At 38.7% G+C, this 21,710-nt stretch overlaps 1 protein-coding gene across 4 annotated transcripts in view; it reads left to right on the top strand.

The window, feature by feature from the left end:
* The first annotated feature begins 1,808 nt into the window (after positions 1-1,808).
* The window catches only part of LOC132268167 (ceramide kinase), a 34,550-nt gene continuing 14,648 nt past the window's right edge, over positions 1,809-21,710 (top strand). For 3 of the 4 annotated variants that reach the window (XM_059768940.1, XM_059768941.1, XM_059768942.1), the window contains exons 1-5: positions 1,809-2,163; positions 3,808-3,969; positions 4,057-4,224; positions 4,353-4,445; positions 4,915-5,007. In XM_059768940.1, the coding sequence (XP_059624923.1) occupies positions 1,993-2,163; positions 3,808-3,969; positions 4,057-4,224; positions 4,353-4,445; positions 4,915-5,007 (687 nt within the window). In that variant the 5' untranslated portion in view covers positions 1,809-1,992. The remainder of the gene's footprint in view (positions 2,164-3,807; positions 3,970-4,056; positions 4,225-4,352; positions 4,446-4,914; positions 5,008-21,710) is intronic. The other variant, XM_059768943.1, reaches the window with a different exon arrangement.

Genomic DNA, 21,710 nt, shown 5'->3' on the forward strand with positions numbered 1-21,710 from the left:
TATATATATGTGCACTGTCAAATTTTAGAGGAGACAATTATACAAATATAAAAATCTTTCCATATAAAATAAAAAAAATTAAAAGTTCGGTTGGGCTTTTGGTTGTCCTCACTTCTCTTTATGACTAGGCCACTGGTGCGGTGGGAGGTGGCGTTGATGGTGGTGTTGGGGTTAGACATAATAAGGTGAGAAAAGCATTACAAAAATGGTATTTTGGGTTTAGGGGCAACATGATCTTTTGATTTCTTTATTTTTATTTTAGGGTTAATTATAACGACACCCCCTGAGGTTTGGCATATTGACAGCCATATATAACTTGGCTACATTTTGGACAATGACACCCCTTATGAAAATTTTGATCCAAACAAGCCCTTAAAATGTTTGAAAATACTACTTTGCCCATCAGTGTTTAATTCATTTTAATGGTAAAATATCAGAATTCGTGAAAAGTCAAATTTGCCCTTATACATACACAGTATTACATCATCACCCTCATATATATATATACCCACCGTCTCAGCCCACCTACGGTACAACACCGTCTCCACCCACCTACGGTCCAGCACCGTCGCAACTTCCACCCTCTCTCTCCACTGCAACGTCCATCGCCTCTCCACTTCCACAATCTCACCACCTCCTTCCTCCACCTTTGCTACCGCCCCATCCACATCCGTTGCCGCCATCTTGATCCGCCGTCACCGCCTCTCCCCAACTACATCCGCCGCCGCCATCTCCCCAACCAGAACCGTCGCCGCCATCTCCCCTCAACCATAATCGCCGCCAACATGTCCCTCCTTGTACCGCCACCACTTCTCAACCACAGCCGCTGCCACTTTTCCTTCACCACAGCCGTTGACAACTTCGACCTCTGGTACAGATCCCTGACGCCGCTGCCTTCACCTTCTTCTCTCCCCGTGACATTTACAACACACATACACACATAACCTCAGCTGACACCGGAATCACATCGCCGCTGCTAGCCACCATCGCCGAAGTCCAATCTCATTACTTTGGTCGTCGCCGGAGCCCAAGAGAAAGACTTGTAGAAGTTCAAAGCGAACCAATCTTCTCTGATCTAGACGGATCTCATCAACTGTGAATGTTTCCATCAAAATTTTGAAAGCAAAGGTTGTGGGTGTCTCAACCGCAATCTTTTTGCCCTCGCCGGTGGCATAGGTGGCAAAAATTCTAAAATTGGATTGGGGTTTGGGGGTTGTTTGGATTATGGGTTTGTTAACAGAGGAGGAGATGAGATGAGATAAGATGAATGGTATAGAGTGAACCCAATTGAATGAAGCAAGCTTTCAGTGAGATTTGAGCTTTTCTACTTTCAGTGAGAATTGAGCTTTTCTACAAAAGGGGCGGTAGGGCTGTGAACCGGTCATAGTGGGTGTGGTACGGTTAATTTACTTAGGGTATTTTGGTCAATAAAAAAAAATTATTGGATAAATTGGTAATTGAATGTATCAAAGGACAATAATGCCAATTCACCCATATGTAAGGACCATTGGGGTGTCTTTGTTTACCTTATAAAATTTAAGGGGTGTCATTGTAATTAACTTGTATATAATTGTCATTATAGCAAACCTCAAAGGGTGTCATTGTAATTAACCCTTTATTTTATTTAAAAGCATTAAAGATGAGGCAATTTAAACATTTCATAACATTTTTAATTTGAAAACGCTCACACGGGTATCACTGTCTAAAAAAATGTTGTAAGTTCAATGTAATTAAGTCACCACTTAATTAAAACATTCTAGCAAGCAAGGAATCATTGTGCCAAAGTATTGGTGCCTGTTAACTCGGAGTCTCGGACCCTTATATTTTTGTTGGTACATGCTAAATTTTAACTTGCCAATTAGACGGTCAAAATTCAAAGAGTTTGACTCGTTTTCTCTAAATGGGTATTATTGCTAAATCTCTAAACCCGACATGAATTTGCAATAAATCGGGTGAGATTTAGTTAAAATACTGACGGATCATCTGATATATATGGAGAGAGACGGAGATTGTTTTGTAGGTGATAAATCTCACCCAAGTATTCAATTTGATGGTGAAGGGTCAGCTCTGAGTTCAAATTTTTTCTTGGATCATGTTGGGGAAGTTGTTGTCACCCTTCATCCTGATGGGTTATCGTGGAAATTGATTGAATCCACAAACAACGTAAGTTTTTTAGAATTATAATTGCGTAACTGTATTTATTTTGTTAATCTGCTGGAATGTTAATTCGTGCTTACTAGGTGGGCGGGCATATGAGTATCCTCGGTTTCTCATCATATATTCATGACAATGTCAAATGTTAATTGAAATTGTTAAGCAAGTTTTGACAATGTTACTGATTTTGTATTGGGTTTTATTTATTTTGCTGATTAGAAGTTAGTTTTCTAAAGTTTTCGTCTTTTGTTTTCGAATTTAGATGGGTTGCTGGGGAAATTGTTTGAATGTTCTCGATAATCTAAGTTGGATTATAAATCAACTGCGTGTCCTTCCTAATTTTCTTGATTAAGCAAGAACTTGTACTTATTAAGTGGATTGGAAATATGGATGTCCTGAATTTCTCATCATTTATTTTTCATCCTACTGATTGATACGGATAAATATATGTACACATATATATATCTATATATATGCATGTATGTATGTATTTTTTGTATCCGTTGTCAAATGTACTATACATTGAGATTGTGGTTCTTAGGTGGATTGTGAAAATGGGTTTACTTAAATCTGCTAAAAGAATGGTTTTCTAATTTTTATTTTTATTTTTTATTTTCTGGTCATTTTGAGTCATTCTTCTGATTCTGGTCTTCTGTCAAGTGTTTTGATTCTAACTATATATTGGGTTGATTGCTTAAATATATTTCTTATATTTCCTTTGGTGTTTTCTGATTACAATTTTTGGTCATTTTGAGATTTATGAATTGGGAAGATCTCTCATTGTTGTGGAGACTGACAAACCTTGACTACATTGAAGATGGATTGATCTTTTAGCAATTGGGTCTATGAACTTTTAAGTTTAACATTGAAGATCCTTGGGTCTTAAGTTTGTTTGTCAGTCTCTTTGAGCTGAATTAGTATACTCTAGTTAAAACATGCAGTTTCATTGAAATAAAAAGGAAACCATGCTCTGGTGCTTTTAAAAATCTTTAATTTGGTATCGGTAATACAGTTGGTGTCCTATATCATTGTGCAACTAGTCTCAAGCCCGGGAAAGATTAGGGTTGTATCAGGCTGACGATAGCTTACCTTTTGTCAATTTTCTATGAAACTGTTTAGATAGAAGGTGCTACAAATGATGAGGGGATGACCAAAGTGGTGTTAGTTGAGGTTGTCAGAAAACACACTTTGGTTTACAATCATTACTATCAGAACTAAAGCGCTATGTAGCTTCACGCAGTACTGAAAAATCATCCGTTGAGGTAAATAGTGCATTTGGGATTAATTTGATCTTGTGGATGAAGATCTCAATACTTCATCTATAGAAATTCCGCACATTTAAAATTAGAGTACGTCAAAATTTTTTTCTGTGATATGCTATATTTTCTTCATGTTGTTCAATCAAAAGTTGATTGGCTTCAGCCTCTTAGAATGTTAAAAATCATCTTTTGTTATACTATTTAGGTCTTTTTCTCTTGGTTTTTTTCCCTGTAGAATTTTTTTTTTTTCAATTTAATTTCTGTTTTCTAGTCCATCTAAATTGTTGGGCAATTAATTTGTCAACAGATTTTTATTCACTATGTTTAATACATTTTCTTAATCCTACCGAGATTAACCAGATGGCCTAACTTTTGTACTGTGTAATCTTTGTAGAAGCAGGATGGATCATCTTGTCTGGGTATAAAACTTGTTTCGAAGAGTGCAACTGCAATAAAGTTTTCTGATGTGTATGCTGTTGAGGTCATCAATTGGGGATTGGTTCATGAGTCTATTCTTGAAAATGCGGGAGGATGTCTCATGGATCATGCATCTGAGGTTATAGTTATTCTTATATTGGCATTTTTACACGCTTTTTGTTATGTGCTGATTATATTCTAGATAAATTTCTGTTTACTTCTACAGATGTATCGTTTTATGGTACATTGTGTCCAGAAGTCGAAGACTCAGCCTTCTCTTTGGGCCCCATCTGTTTACACTTTTGGTCACAAGGATAAGCAGACATGTCAAATGTGGGTGAATCAAATTAATGCTTCTCTGAACAAGGAAACAGGGCGACCTAAGAGTCTTCTGGTATGTTCTATTTTGGGTTAATTATGCTGGTGTTTTGTCTTCAGACTGATTTGTTTCATCTTTGGGTGATGTAAATGGAAATAAACTAGCAGCAAAATTTTTTCCAGACCTTATTTGTGATTGCCTAGGTTTTTGTTCATCCACTGAGTGGGAAAGGAAATGGATGTAGAACTTGGGAGGCGGTGGCTCCTTTATTTTCTTGTGCGAAAGTGAAAACTAAGGTAAACTTTAGCATATCAATTGATTTTGTTTTTGAATCTGGGCACACGACTTAATACTGATTCACAGAGTTCATTTGCATATTTGAATTTGCATGTGTCTTTGTGGAAATTTTGTTTCTCAATTGTGCAAGAATTGGATATTTCCATCTTGGTCCGTGGATCTCCTGCCCCTGGAATATGTTGCCCTCAATTTGACTGTCTGAATTCTAAGACAAAAGTCTCAAAATTAAGCTTCAGGGTTGAACTTTTGTCACTTGGGGGGTTAAAATTTCATGGAATATGGGATGAAATGTCTTGTACAGGCATACAAGCTTTAAACTTTTGACGTAGAGTTTTTTTTTTTAATAAATCTGGTAGCAATCAAGGTTGCATTTGTCCAATTTTGTAAAGAATAAAGGTAAATTTTAGTCTATATTCAATTTGGGTTTATAGGAGTAATGCTTTAAATTGTTTTTAAATTTTCTGTCAGGTGACTGTGACACAAAGGGCAGGGCATGCTTTTGAGGTGATGTCATCTATTACAAACAGGGAGCTCAGTTCATACGATGGCGTTGTAGCTGTTGTAAGTATGAAACCTTTTGCATTCATCTTTTGCACATTGAGTTTTCATGGAGGAGCACTGTTTAATATAGAAATAATTGGATTTCATTAAGCTACTGTTATTGCAATTTGTTAACTCCTTTGGAGCATTTGCAACTCACACTCAACTTACACACACACACACACACACACACAGTACTCTGTTGTCCCTATTAGGTAATTTAATTCTCAACCTCCCACATGGGAGTAGGAAACGATACCACTTGAGCTGAAGTCTCAGTGGTGTGTACTGGAATCAGCTACATAGGAACTTAAGAGGAAAAGTTGGGGAAAATTTTTAGACAAAGAAGAAATGGAAGGCATATGACAAGATGTAAGAATGCATGGTTTTGAAATGCTTTTGGATTGATGGATTTTCAAACTCAGTTGAATTTATTTCTTTGGATCCTAATATTAAGTTAAAAGTTATAAGAAAAACCTAATATTCTTTTTTCCTGTTTTCATTTTAGATGTAATATTTGAACACTGGTCTATACTTTGACGACTAACTCTGTCCAAGTGTAGATTCTGTGTGAGATATAAATCATCATTTTTGTGTGTTTGTTTGTGAGTTAAAGTCTGGTTTGGAAGAGACAGGTTGGGAAGTTGGGATCTAGATCAGATAAATGTTTGTTTGTAGGAAGATCAGGTTGGGAAGTGGACTATTTTATGATCTGAAGCATAGGAGGATAATAGTATGCACTCGCGCTATATTCCTTGAGGAGGATTATATTATGGATCACAAGCCTAGTAGCTGGATTGTGTTAGAGGGATAGCATGCCTATCACAGAGATTGAGAATGAAGGTTCACAGGATATCTCTGTTGAGGCACCTTCATCTTCTAGTACACCGGAATCCACAGTTGTTCCTTGGCGTAGTGGGAGGGTTATTAGACCCCGTCGGGTACATGTTATTGGGAGAAGCTTACGAGTTTCACCCGGACATACATGTATTGGATCCGGTAAGCTATAATGAGGCAATAACAAACGTGGATGCAGATCATTGACAGGTTGCAATGAAATCAGAGTTGGAATCTATGCATTATAACAAAGTCTGGGAACTTGTAGAACTTCCTGATGGGGTAAAACCTATTGGTTGTAAGTGGGTCTACACGAGGAAAATAGGAATATATAGGAATGTGGAAACATTCAAAGCAAGGCTGGTTGCCAAAGACTTCACTCAACGTGAAGGGATTGACTATGAGGACACATGCTGGTAGCCATGCTTAAATATATTCGGATTCTTTTAGCCATTAATGCTCATTATGACTACGAGATACGGCAAATGGATGTCAAGACGGCCTTCTTGAATGGCCATCTGGAATGGGACATCTATATGAAACAACTAGACAATTTTATTGCGAAGGGCCAGGAGGATCTAGTGTGTAAGTTGCAAAGGTCCAATTATTGGCCGAGGCAAGCTTTAGAGTATTGGAATGGCCGTTTTGATCAGGCAATCAAATCATTTGGTTTTGAACAAAACGTTGATGAACCTTATGTGTAGAAGATCTGGGGAGAATGTGTAATCTCTCTCATTCTCTATGTGGATGATATACTACTCGTTGGGAATGATGTTGGGGCATTATCATTTGTCAAGATATGGCTATCTAATCAGTTTGAGATGAAGGATCTTAGAGAAGCAAGCTACATTCTCGGGATTAGGCTTTTGCGTGATCGGAAAAGAAGAATGTTAGGCTTATCTCAGGAATCCTATGTCGACAAGATTATGACCAGGTTCGGTATGCATGATTCAAAGAAAGGCTTCTTGCCTTTCAGGTATGGTATACATCTTTCTAAGGAGCAGTGTCCTTGGACACCTGGAAGAGGAGATGAGACGGGTACCTTATGCTGAGGCACTAGGTAGTCTCATGTATGTTGTGTTGTGTACCAGATCGAACATGTGCTTTGTAGCAGGGATGGTCAGCAGGTATCAGTCTAATCTGGGCAGGATCATTGAATTGCAGTCAAAGGTATTCTCAAGTATTTGAGAAGGACTAAGGGTTATATGCTTATCTATGGAGGTGATATTGGGAAATGACTTTTTCAAAAATGGTGGAAGCATTAAAATAAACCCACTTGGTTCAAATAGGTTTGATGAAAATACATGCTATATGATATATATATATATACATGTATTAGTGTAAGAAACTTACTATGATGATACGAGAGTATCACAAATCAATCCACAATGGTATAGTATAAACAATAAGATCCTTCCAAGTTTTCTTCTACACTTAATGGTGGAATCATTGCCTTCAAGAATCACCTATATGTCCTCATCAATGAAGTCCTTCAAGCCTTCGATGGTGGGATAAAAAATGAGAAATAAGAACTCTAGATTTAGAATTGTAGAAGGACATAGATATAGTGGTCTTGTAAGTATATGTTTTATCACACACTCTCTCTCTCTAGAATTGTCATGTGGAATGCAATTCTTATTTATCTCATTTTTTATGTGAATATCTCTACAAGTTCCATTTATATAGATGTCTTGAAGTGGAATTAAGAACTCCTACAATCTAACACGGGTGCTCATATCAATTCATCCAATCCACATGGGTGCCCCAATCATTTCCTAAAATTCTTTTGCCTTTTTCTCATTTGCTTGAAAGCCATTACTTGGGTTATGGGTAATGATATTTGGGGCTCACTTTCTTTATGGCTCCAATGGACTAATAATTTTGATCGGGTCAACTTCCTTTGACCCAATTCAATTAGCCTATTAATTAATTCTAACTCCACTAAATAGAACTAATTGCACGCCAACATGGAATAAATAGTGATTTCCATGAAGTCAATTTGCATGATCCCTCTATGCTTAATTAAGGTATCGGATAATAGAAGTCGTCAATTTGATCACCAAATTATTCTTTTATTTGGACTCCTTGATTATTTCGTTTGACCACGTAAAAGATTTATTTGATAAAATAATATATTTAATAAATAAATATATACAAAAACATTTTATCAAAACCACCGGGGCCTCCGGATTCCTCGTGATCAAATCAATCAAGTCAAAATAGAATAACACCGATGCAACTCTTGAGAGTACGTTCCCAAGCTATTAATTAGTAGCTACAAATTAATACAAGAGTCAATACCTCTCTATGCTTAAGAGTCATTTGTGATGATGGTGATATGGAGTGAGTTGTTACGACGACTCTCACAACTCTAGCTCCACTTCGTAGATTCGATTCAAACGGAATAATCAAGTAGTCGAAATAAAGGAATAATTTAGTGGTCGGATTGATGACTTATATTATTTGATAGCTTAATTAAGTATGGAGCGGTCATGATGCAAATTGACTTCGTGGAAATCACTATTCTAAATGGAGTGCAATTAATTCTATTTAGTGGAGTTAGAATTAATTAATGGGCTAATTGAATTGGGTCAAAGGAGGTTGAGCGGGTCAATTATTAGTCCCATGAAGAAAGTGAGCTCAAAAGATCCTCACCTATAACCCAAGTAATGATTTTCAAATAAATGAAAAAAAGACAAAAGAATTGTAGGAAGTGATTGGGGCCCATGTGGGTTGGATGAATTGATATGAGCACCCATGTTAGATTGTAGGAGTTGTTAATTCCACTCCAAGACATCTATATAAATGAGACTATAAGAAATGAGATACGTAAGAATTGCATTCCACATGACAATTCTAGAGAGAAAGTGTAGGATACAACCTATACTTACAACACCCCTATATCTATATCCTTTTACAATTCTAGATCTAGTGTTCTTATTTCTCATTTTTGATCCCACCATCAAAGGCTTGCAGGACTTCTTTGATGTGGATATGGGTGATTCTTGAAGGCAAGGAATCCACCATTAAAGTGTAGAAGAAAGCTTGGAAGGATCTTCTATTGGTTATACTATACCATTGTGGATTAATTTGTGATATTCTCATATCACCATAGTAAGTTTCTTACACTTACACATTATATATATCACATAATATGTATTTTCATCAAACCCATTTGAACCAAGCAAGAGCATGTCCTTGGGTTTTTATTCATGCTACCACCATTTTTGAAAAAGCCATTTCCCAACATACACCATCAGGAAGCTTCCAAGACAGTTGAATATGCCTATTAACGGAATTGTCATTAACACCTCTTAGGCTTGACAAAGGACTGATCTGTACTCCTTATATTCCTACAGAGAATGTTAGTTGGCTGATATCTTGACCAATGGACTCTTGACTCAAGTCATTTCAAGAAATTATAAGCAACTTGGGAATGAGGAATATTTATTCACCAGCTTGAGGGGGGGAGTGTTGGAAATTTTTTCAGCTTGTATGAAAAATTCTGGAAGATCTCCAGCCTGTATAGGCTGGCACAAATGTATATTTGTAAAATTGGTTGTCTAGGATTTTTTTTCCATATTAGTTTAGTTGACTTTTTCCTGTCATAATTAGGAGATTGTATGTACTATTGTCCTAGGCTATTTTTAGACGTAAAATTCTGTATTTATATTCAGAAAAGATTAAGAAAGTATTATCTCAATTAGAGAATTGAATGCAAACAGTATTCATCTTTGCAATAGGTGCAAAAGTCTCATGATAATCTATTCCATGAGTCTGAGTGTAGCCCGTTGCTACCTTTGCTACTAATCTTGCCTTATAACTCTCTAGTGTTCCATTTTAATCGTGAACACCCATTTGCACCCCACCTTTTTTCCCACAGGAAGATCAACAATCTCCAATGTATTATTTTTCATTAGTGCATTCATTTCTTCCATCATAGCTTTCCTCCAATTCTCAGCTCTAAGTGCCTCTTGAACAGTTTTGGGTGTTTCTATAGAATTTAATTTTGATACAAAGGCTTGATATGGAGAGGATAGATTGTCTAAGGAAACAAAGTTGGTCAAAGGATGCTGAGTACATTGTCTTTTTCCTTTCCTAAGGGCAATGGGTAGATCAAGGTCATCAAGAACATTAGAATTGGAAACAGTACCTTTTTACGGTTAAATAACTGGAACATGTAGAGATTCTGGAGCTGGTTGTATCCTCTTTGAGTAGACTTTGAGTGGCACTGTATGATCCTCCCCCTCTCACCTTTGTGGGTAAGGTTCAAGGCCGGGCTGTTCAGGTTGTTCTTGTGGCTGTACAGGTGGTTCAAGGCTGGGCTGTTCTGGCTATTCAGGTTCAATTTCTGGACCTGTTTGAGATATAGAATCTGATTTCTCAGGTTGGACAGCTTTTGTGAAGTCATTTAGGACAGGAAGGCTAGGAAAAAATACCTTATCTTCTGCAAAAGGCTCCCCCTAAAGATACGTATTAGTGAAGAAAGGTGGTTGCTCATTAAATGTTACATCCATAGTTACAAAAAACCTCCGAGAAGCCGGATGATAGCACTTAAAGGAGAATAGCCGACAAACACACACTCTAGGATCAAGTTTTGTTCTTTGGTGAGGATGAATATGAACAAAGGCTACACACCCAAACACTTTTGGAGGAATTCGGCTAAAACCGTCAAAGTACGGAAGATAATTACAGAGGAGATTCACGGGACTAATGTAGTGGAGAACTCAAGAGGGTAGCCTATTGATGAGGTAGGTAGCGGTTAAAACAACCTCTCCCCAAAAAATCTTTGGAACATTCATTTGAAAAATCAGAGCCCTTGTAATTTCTTGTAAGTGTCTATTTTTGCGCTCGGCTACCCCATTTTGTTGTGGAGTATCATTACATGAGGAATACTAAATGATTCCTTCTTTTTGGAGATATGGTGTGAGTTATTGATTGAAATATTCTTTTCCATTGTTAGATCTCACTGTTTGGATTTTGGCATCGAACTGGTTTTTACCATTTTGTGAAAAATGGGAAAGATAGTGCTAACATCCGATTTCTGTTTCATGAGGTATACCCAAGTAAACCTCGTACAGTCATCAACAAAAAAAACAAACCATCTTACCCCATAAATACCATGAACTCTAGTAGGCCTCCAAACATTGGTATGGATCAAACTAAAAGGAACATAACTTTTCTAGTTACTCAAAGGAAATGACACACGATGATGTTTAGCATACTCACAAACATCACAATGAAAGTTTCGAACATTAAAATTTTCAAACAAGGTAGGAAACGTTTTTTTTCAACAATAAAAAGGTAGACAACCAAGATGAAAATGGGATAACCAAACTTGATCCTCATCAAGTGTAGGGCTTTTTGACAGGTAGGATAGAGGAGTATAATCTACTGTGCCACTTTTAGCTTCAAGGGAGTATAGTCTCTAGCATACCCAATCATTTTCCCCCCGTAAGAAGGTCCTAAAAAACACATTTATGTGATGTAAATGTCACTAAACAATTAAGATCCTTAGTAATCCGAGGAATGAATAATAAATTCACTGATAGTTTGGGAACATGTAAAACATTTTTCAAAGTTAAGGACGGAGTTAAGGAGATGTTCCCTCGACCAACTATAGTGACTAAAGTTCCATCAACAATTTTTATTTTTTGATTTCCTGGACAAGGGCTGTAAGTTGAGGTTAAGTCCTTCTACAAATGTATGTTGGAGCGTCTTGGCCCTTTGTTTCCTTGGAAAGCCATTTGGAGGACGAAAGCTCCACTGAAGGTGGCATTCTTCTCGTGGACTGTTGCTTTGGGAAGCATCCTTACTATTGATAACCTTAGAAAAAAGTCATATTATGGATAACAGGTGTTATGTGTGCAAGAAGATGGGGGAATCTGTTAACCATCTTATTCAATGCTCAATGGCTAGGGATTTTTGGGCTATGTTTTTGGTTGTGTTTGGTCTTCCATGGGTCTTCACAGAATCGGTTGACTTGCCAAGTCAGAGATGCTTGGAGGGCCACTCCCCTTTGTATTTTGTGGGGTCTTTGGCACGAAAGAAATAGCAGATACTTTGAAGGAGAGGAGTCTCCTATTTGGGCTATTAAATACAATATTCTTACTTCTTTATTCTTTTGGGTAAATGGGCGGGATTGTAATTCAATGGATTGTCTTTTGGATTTTGCGGATAACTTAAAGCTATAGTGTCAATTTTGGTCGGCTGTTGTCTTCTTTGGGACCGCTCCCCGTTTGAGCGCCTTTTATAAAATCAATCTTATCAAAAAAAAAAAAAAAAAAAAAAAAAATTGGTTAAGAGAAAAAATTGATGAATTGGTGATATGGTCTGAAGCCCCTGAACTAGAAAACTGATTTTTAGAGGCACTTAAAGCTATAGAATACTTACCTGTTTGTGCAAAATGGCTGTACCCCTCAGGTTTTTCCAGTCTTGAAATAAACTGTTTGAGTTTATCTATCTCCTCTTTATTGAACACCATTTCTTGGCCAGCAGTTTCTTCCGGCTGTTGCTTGCAGTTTGTAGCCTGACTTTCCTCCTCTGCTTCCATTTCCTTTTCCAAAAAAATTGGGAGGCTTACCATGAAGCTTCCAACAAGTCTCCCTGGTGTGTCTATTCTTCCGGCAATAACTACACCAAAGGGAATCTTCATCAATAGGTTTCTTTCCCTCAAATCTTCCGGAATTTACAACATCGGCAGCCGCACCTCCTTCATTTCCATTTTGCTTGGAGATAGTTAGGGTAGAACCATCCACATAATTCCTTTTTATAACATGACATTTCTTCGGCCCTCTTCTCCCCTTACAACTACAAAGGCCTCATTCAAGGACAGCAATGGTTCTTTCCCTAGGATTTGAACCTTTACATGATCTAACTCCACATTTAAACCCGCCAAAAAATAAAAATCTCTTTCTCTTTCAATAAATTCCCGATGCATTGCAACATTTGTGCTATACTTCATTTTCAGATTCTGGTATTGATCAAACTCACGCCATGGCCATAGGCCTTTTATAACATTATAGTACTCGGTTACAGAAAGAGTACCTTGTTTGGTGTTATGGATCTTTGTCTTAAGATCAAAGATTTGTGCTGCATCTCTCACTTTGGAGTAGGTTTGATAAACAGATTCCCAAATTTCCTTTGCTGTTGGGAGAAACATACACGTGCAGCTTATCTCCGGCTGCATTGAGTTCCATAACCACGACATGATCTGATAGTCTTCTTCATCCCAAGCAGCAAACTTAGGATCATCCTTGCCACCGGTCCAATGAGATTACTCAATTTCCTTTTCCCCTTCCCCTTTATATAGGTTTTTACCAACTTTGACCACTCTAAATAGTTCCCTCCATCGAGTTTGAAGGTGGCTGATATATTCTAGAATTCACCAGGAGTTGGCTGTTGGTTTGTGGACTCATTTGTAACAGAGGAATTAACTTCTGATGTACCCAACATGATAAGGAGGTTGGGAAGACTTGAATCTGAAGAAATAAACGAAGATCACCCTAACAACAGGATGAAGGATAGAATGGAAGGCAATGAAGGCCGAATTAAGGAAATCAGTCTTGACAATGAAGGTCAAGATTGATAAAATGAATCTAGAAAATATACCTTGGGCAGTGAAGGCGTAGGGCACAGACAAATGAAGAAAGGAAGAACCCGATTAGAGTATAAATTTTTTTGGCTCTGATACCATGTTTGCATTCAAACCTCTAATTGATAGAATACTTTCTTACTCTTTTCTAAATAGAATTACTACATATAACTACATAATTTTATGTCTAAAAATAGCCTAGGACAATGGTACATACAATTTTCTAATTATGACAGGAAAAAATCAACTAAACTAATATGGAAAAAAAATCCTAGACAGTCAATTTTACAACTGTACATTTGTACCAGCCTATACATGCTGGCAGATTTTCCTACACTAGTAAACTTGGACCGAGAATAGGACACTTATGATTAATTTAAGTCTACCAGCATAAGAAAAAACTTTGTTACCCCCAAAATTAATCTTTGTAGCAATTTTATCAACGAGAGATTTACAATCAATAGCCCTCAATTTGGTAGTAATTAGAGGAACTCCCAGGTATCTGAAAGGAAAGGTTCCCAAAGGGAACCCAAAGCATGAGGAAATAACAGCTTGGAAAGATTTGAAGAAACGAAAGGGACAATGGGATGAAAAATCGAAGCAATTTTATGGAAGGTTGAGATCGGGTTCTAAGTGGTACAAAATTTGGTTTATATTAATATACGATGAGAAACTCGAGACGAGTTTTTTTGAAGTGGAGGGGACTGATGTAGGACATATTTAGAAGTTTTAATTAAGTTTCTTATTATTTTATTTTTCTTTTAAATTTTTTTTTTTTTTTACTTTTAAAATCTTTATAATACTAGTTACCTTCTGTTTTTGTTTTTTTTTTTTAATTTATTTTTCCTTTAGGAATTAGTTTCCTTGTAGCATTAGGCTTTCTCTATTAAAAAATGCATGTACTGCAATAGCAGATTTTAACCTTTTATCAATAATAATTCAGAATTCTTTATGAATTTTCTTCTAGCTTGTGGATTCCAACTGCCCTTGTGGATTCAAGGTAACCATGTTCCTTGTGAATGTTCTATCGCTTTTCACTACGTCAATGTTCTCTATGGAGGAGAATGGATTCCATTGGATTTTCTCGGGTGTCTCCCAACGAGGATGGCGCCAACTATCATTAAGAAATTCATATTTGGGAAAAGAAGCAAGAAGAAAGTGACTTGTGAATGAATGGAGTAACAAGTGAATGCTTTTTTGGCTTAGGTAACTATAGAATGGGAGATCTTGTCTTGCCTCGGATCTGTTGCAGGAAAGGGATAATATCCTTTATGTTAACGGCAAGCCAATTCGGGGAATTTCTGACACTAGTCATGACCTTGATATGGAGCTGGAGCTGGAGCTAGAGCTGCTAACTATGATGAATGCGTTAACTATTGATATAATTATGGAAATAGACCGATTTTATATATCCTTCAATTTGAATTAGCAAAAGAAATGTCTCCTTGTTTACTTATCAAAAAAAAAAAGAAAAAGAAATGTCTCCTTGCATAATATGGATTCCAAACATTCATGATCAGGATGTGAATGAGTCGAATTACTTATCCCTCGATCTATTAGTGAACCATCTCTCCAGGGATTGTGAAAGATGGTTAGAGATAATTGAGCATGCCATGACGTTGTTAGGATCTCATATAGGCCTTTATGGCCCTGGCCTGTAAATCGACCTTTATGAGCTTCTAAAATATCTTTTTGGCCATAGCTAATTCCCCAATTAGTCTTATACATGTGACTTAACTATCAAGAAAAGAACTTTTCTATCTGCACCGCTCATCGCTCGAAACTCTATGTTCGCCTTCGATAGGCAACTTTCGTTTCACGCAGGGACATGCCCCCCATCGCCATTTGTTGTGGGAGGAGCTTGGTTCTGTTTGGATAAGATGGCCTCTTCCTTGGTGTGTTGGAGGGGATTTTAATGTTATTCGCTCCCCTAGAGAAAGGTTGATGGGGGGCAAGTGGACTTTGGCTATGGAGCAAATTTCTGAGTTCATTACCGATTTGCAGTTAATTGACTTCTTGTTGAAAGGTGTGACATTCACTTGGTTTAGTGGTAGAGAGTCTCCTACTCTCTTTTGTTTGGATAGATTCCTTTTCTCCGGAGATTGAGAGGAGAAATATGTGGATGTAGTTCAAGCAGCGTTCGCTAGATCAACTTCGGATTATATTCCTTTGGTCTTGGATTGTGGGGGATTACGGGAAAGAAGCTCTCCCTTTAGATTTGAGAATATGTGGTTTCGAGCAGAGGGCTTCATTGAGAGGGTCTGCTCTTGATGGAAGGGATATGATGTGATTGGTACTCCAAGTTTCATTCTTGCTGGAAAATTATGTCGGTTGAAAGAGAACATTAAAAAATGAAATAAGGAGGAGTTTGGGAACTTAGAGTGGAGGAAGAACCGAGTGTTCTTGAAGATTGCCGATCTTGATCGCTTGGAGGGATTGGGAGATCTTGGTGAGGCTTTGAGAAATAGGAGGGCGTTCTTCCAGGCGGAGATTGCTTTAATTGATGTGTTAGAGGGGATTTCATAGAGACAGAAATCTAGAGCCCTGTGATTAAAGGAGGGGGACTGTAATACGAAGTTCTTCCATAGACTTGCTAATGCACATCGAAGGGGCAATCATATTGGGAGGATGTTGTGGAAGGGGAGTTGATGTGCAATGATGAGGAGGTTTATAGCGGAATTACCTCTTTTTATCAAGAAGTTATTCACCGAGACTCACACTTGGAGACTGTTGCTTGGGGGGCTCTAGTTCAATTCGATTTCTGAGGTGGAGAGTGTTGGTTTGGGGAGGCCTTTTTCTGAAGAGGAAGTGTTGAAGGCGCTGAAAGGCTGTAATGTGGATAAAGACCCAGGTCCTGATGGTTTTTCCATGAGATTCCTCTTACAGAGCGGAGGTTGTTAGGGGGAAGCTATGGGAACTTTTCATGCCTTTCATTCTTGGGATCATTTTGAGAGAAGTTTGAATATAACATTCATTGCTTTTATCCCCAAAAACAGAAAAGGGGGGGGGGGGGGGGGGGGTGGGGGGGGTTGCGCCTTCAAGGACTTTAGACCTATTAGCCTGGTGGGATGTATCTATAAATTAATTACTAAAGCTCTTGCTTCAAAACTGAGAGAGGTTTTGGATGAGGTTATTTCGGATTCCCAAAACACTTTTGTGGGAGGTTGTCAGATTCTTGATTAAGTACTTATTGCGGGCGAGTGTGCTGATTCTAGATTATACAACGGTGTTCCTGGGGTTTTGTGCAAGTTGGGCATTGAGAAGGCTTATGATGATGTCATATGAAGCTTTCTTCTTTATTTGATGGAGCGGATGGGCTTTGGAGAGAAATGGAGAAGATGGATTGAGATCTGACGGGTTTCTTTGGTAGTTCAAGGGGATTGAGGTAGGGAGATCCCCTTTGTCCTTTTCTTTTTCTTATTGTTATGTAGGCTCTTAGTAGGATGATGAAGATGTCGGCGAATTTGGGATTTTTGTGAGGCTTTCGGGTGGGGAGAGGTGTTCTTTCTCAACTTGAGATTTTATGAAGAGCCGATGACACTTTGGGCTGTTGCACTGGTTCTTTTCCCATTTCTTATCTGGGTGTACCACTTGGGGTGCGATCAAGGAAATTGGGATCCCGTGGTGGAGAGGCTTGAGAAAAGGTTGGCAGGCTGGAAGAAACAGTATCTTTTGAAGGGGGGAAGGGTTATTTGATGAAGAGCACTTTGTCTAGGGCCCGTTTACTAACGCTTTTATTTTCTGTTTTTTACTGTCAATTCCTAAAAATGTGAAGTACAAGTAAAAATTATGTTTATTAATATACTTTTACTTTTCCACTTTTAAAAAGTACATTCAAATTTAATGAAGGAAAGAGAAAGTGAGAAAGTGATGCTTTCTGTGATTTCTGCATTGTACATAGGAATTACTTTCCTTACTGTAGTATTACTGTAGCACTATTTATCCAAAAAAAAAAAAAAAAAAATTCCCAAAATCCTCCCATTGCCCATCCGCCGCCACCTCCTCCCCCCCCTCCCCACCATGGCCACCGCCTCCTCCCACCTCCTCCCACTGCCCACAACCATCTCTCTCCTCCCTAAACCCATCAACAATATACCCATCCCTGTGCCATGTATGAAACTCACCACACACACACACACACACTCTGTACTCATAGGGTTTCGATTTCTTGTTGTTTAGCTAGGGCGTAGCAAGCGGTAGTGAATATATGTATAATCAATGGATTTCTTAAGAACCCGAAACGGAGCACCCTGACTCGAAGGGATGTGGCAGAGGAAGAGAAGGAAAGTGAATTCGTCTCCCTGTACAATTGAATAGCGCCATCTTATTCACTGTTGTAGAAAAACTTGTTTGCAATAAATGACTTGGTGCCTCCCCCAAGCAAATGGGAAAAGTCCATGGACCTAGATAGACCTAGACCAGTGCAGTGAGCAGCTATTACATCAAACCCAGATAAAAAAATTTTAGAGAGAGGAAGATAACATGAAAGCAAAATTAATATCAAAATTATTAAACTTACTTTTTGTTTTTTACTTTCAAAATATTAAAAATAAAATCTGCTTATTAAACATCATTTTACTTTCTATTTCATCTAAAAAAAGTAAAGTCATGATTTTACTTTTGAATAAAGTAAAAGTAAGAAAGTGAAAGCGTTAGTAAATGACTCCTAGTCTCCCTACTTATTTATTATCTCTTTTTCAGATTCCTTCTTCTGTGGTTGAGAGGATTGACAAGTTGCAGCAAAGCTTTCTATGGGGAGGGAAGTAGGAGAGTTTAAATATCATTTGGTCAATTGGGAGCGGGTTTGTAGTCCAATTCAAAAGGGTGGGTTGGGGTATCAGAAGACTGGTGCCTTTCAATAAGGCTATCTTAGGGAAGTGGCTTTGGAGTTTTGGGGTGGAGAGACATACACTATGGAGGAGGGTGATTGCGAGTAGATTTGGGGAGGATTTTGGTGGATGGTATTCTCTTGAGGTGAGAATCTTAGGTGGTGTTGGGGTTTGGAAATTGATCCGGATGGGTTGGGATGATTTTTCTAAACACATCAGGTTTCAAGTTAGGGATGGTGGCAGGCTTCATTTTTGGGAGGATATTTGGTGTGGTGAGTGTCCTCTTACCCTCTCCTTTCCCAGAATTGCCACGGATATACACGCCTTGGTGTTTAACTGCTATCACCTTGATAATAGGAGAACATCCTGGGATGTGCGTTTTTTGGGGAACTTTTAGGATTGGGAGATTGAGGCGGCTATTGTGTGGTGACCTTGTGGGCGGGTGTGTGTGAGTTGTGCAGGTGGCACCAGTAGGCTACCACACTGGGTGAGCTACAGGTGCACAATCCCACATCGCCTGGGTGTGGATGGGGCAAGTACTATATGTAGATTCAATATCCTTTTATGACACAACACGTTTTAAAGCTGTGATGGCTGTGAACCCACCAGAACTCCGGAGTTAAGCGTGCTTAACCTGGAGTAGTACCAGGATGGGTGACCCTTGGGAAGTCTCTGGTCCGGGAGATCCAAAAGCGGACAATATTGTGTTTGGCTAGAGCGAGGGTCGTTATAAATGGTATTAGAGCCTAACCCAGCCGAAAGTGTGGCCAACAGGGCTCTAAAGGGGGGAAAGGGGGGGGGGGGGGGGGGTGATTGTGGCGACCTTGTCGGCGGGTGTGTGTGAGCGTGTGCAGGTGGCACCAGTAGGCTACCACACTGAACGAGCTACAGGTGCACAATCCCACATCGCCTGGGTGTGGATGGAGCAAGTGCTATATGTAGATTCAACACTCTTTTATGACATAACGCGTTTTAAAGCCGTGATGGCTGTGAACCTACCAGAACTCCGGAGTTAAGCGAGCTTAACCTGGAGTAGTATCGTAACCCCTTGGTTAGAATCCGGTCCGGGGGAGCCAAAAGCAGATAATATTGTGTTTGGCTAGGGTGAGGGTCATTACACATTGGTTTTTTGGAGTTGTTATATCGCCAGGAGATTGTGGACGGAGTTCCTGATTTTGTGGTGTGGGTTCCATCTTCTCAGGGTCGTTTTGAGGTTCGGTCTTTCTTTAGGTGTTTTACGGAGGTTCCATGTAATGCTTTCGATTTTCCCCATTTTTTATTTTCTGGAATTTTTCCATTTTACGAGGGCATTTTCGTCTTTTCACGTTTTGCGTGCCGTACACACATTTTCTCTCTCTAATTCTCTCTCTCCCCGGCAGCTGTCTCTTCTCCTCTTTATTTTCTTATTTTCTTTTCTTTTTCTTAAGCTTTCAAGCTTCGATTTCTCTCCAACCTTTTGGAGTTTTTGGGTGCCGTTTGCGGCAAATCGAAGAGCTCGGCGAGATCTTTACATTGATGTAAGCAATTCATCACTTTGGCCAACCTAGGGATTTCGAAAATTTGGGCAATTTTTTGGGGGTTTTCTTATCTCTTGAGGTAGGGGTTTCTAATATACAATTTCTTGCACATTTGTGAGTTATTTCTTCATGAATTGTAGTTTAGCATGCTTAATTAATGATAATTTCTTGAAACATGATTTCTATGTTTGTGTTAAAATGTGTAAAGCTTTGTGTTACTTGTATGTTGTGTAAAAGATGTGGTTATATGTTATTTGGTATGTGATAATAAAGTATGTTATTTGATGTTAATTTCATGCCATTGTGATTTTATTGTTAAAGTATGTGATTCGGAAAGCATGAGGTCTATATATATTTTTTTATTGGAGCAAAATATGTATATTGTTGTCTTGAAGAACATGAATTTATCTATTTACCCAGTATCGAAACATATGAGACATCCATGCATGACATTGGGCATGAAAAAGGGAAATTTGATTTGAAAAGGAAAGAAAAGGTTTTTTGGGGAAAAATTTTGAAAAAGGGTTTTACGAAAAACCCGGTTGCCTAGGAGTTGCCTAGGGTCCGTGGCGTTAGTGTAACCTAGAGGGAATTAGGGAGATTTCCCTAGCGTTGTCGAGTTACCTGGGCCCCAAATGACGCCATGGAGTTACCATGGGTCAGGGACAGATAGCCAATCCTTCTCTCGTGCCGCCATGGGACGGGTTGCATTAACGGTTTGGATATGATGACGGAAAAATTTTTGGAAATGGAGAGTGACATTGCAGGACATTGCATCCCATTACATGGCATAGTTCATCCATTACTTGGATTATTGATGTGATGTTATGATTATTTTCTCCCCGGCATGGCATGATCCCGCCTTCTTTGTTTTTTCGTTCATTGTGTGGATTCACGGGGTCACAAGAGGTGTGTCTTAGGCACCACCTACTGAACAATTTGCTCACCCCTTTATATTAACATTTTTTAGTTCATGGAAAGGAGGTGGCGGATGACAATCCACTACAAGCATGAGGAGGATTGAACTTATCAAAAAAAAAAAAGCATAAGGAGGATTGAAGTGTGTTTTGTAAACATTTTGTAGACTTGAGCCATTTTTGTAAAGCATTATTTAGAAATGTATTAAGTTGCTTAGCATGGCCTTGTAACATAACTTTGAGCTTTGACTCTATCTTGTTGTAAATTTGGACTAATCGTAAAAACAATGTATAATTCTTATTGAATGAGAAAAATGATGTTGCTGTATCAAAATGTTGATGTTTCAAATCATGGAATGTAGAAAGTTACTTTTACAGTTTTATTAGAGCAGTTTTAGATCAATTTTGCAGTCCCTACCAAAGCTTTCTTCATTCTCACAATTGCAGTAGTTCAGTAGCAGGTTCCTAGCTCGCAGGGCCATTTCGGCAGACCGAAATGGGCATTTCGGCCGGCCGATCATTCCAGTAGCCTCATCTGATCTTTGGCCACAATTGGTCGACCGGTTGGTCCATTTCGGCCGACCGGAATAGGCATTTCGGCCGACTGAAATGCAGGGCTTCATTGTTCTTTTTCCACCATCTTTAGGGCTATTCTTTTACCTTGTAGCAGTTCTTTGGCTCCCGTGGTGAGTTGTAATTGTCCATAGAAGGTGTCGTGACATGTAGATTGATGACGGTGCCCTAAGGTGACCTCGGGTTCGAGTAAGGACCTAGTTAACGGTTCGGACCCACAGGTTTGGGTCGTTACATTCCAGGGGATGATGTTCTAAGGCTCCTCTCAAAGTGGCCTTTGGAGAGTTTTTTGACCTAGGATAATCTTATGAGGAGGGGACAGGTTGTGGTCAATTGTTGTTGCATGTGTTTGAGAATGAGGAAACAGTTAATCATCTTCTTTTGCATTGCCGAGTAGCTTGGGATTGTTGGGTTCTGATGTTGACTTTGTTCAGGGTTCAGTCGGTTATGCCCTAAG

This window comes from Cornus florida, unplaced genomic scaffold (genome assembly GCF_030987335.1).
Source record: "Cornus florida cultivar Cherokee Brave unplaced genomic scaffold, ASM3098733v1 CherokeeBrave_3.0.0_Hap2_Chr08, whole genome shotgun sequence".
NCBI classification, from domain to species: Eukaryota; Viridiplantae; Streptophyta; class Magnoliopsida; order Cornales; family Cornaceae; genus Cornus; species Cornus florida.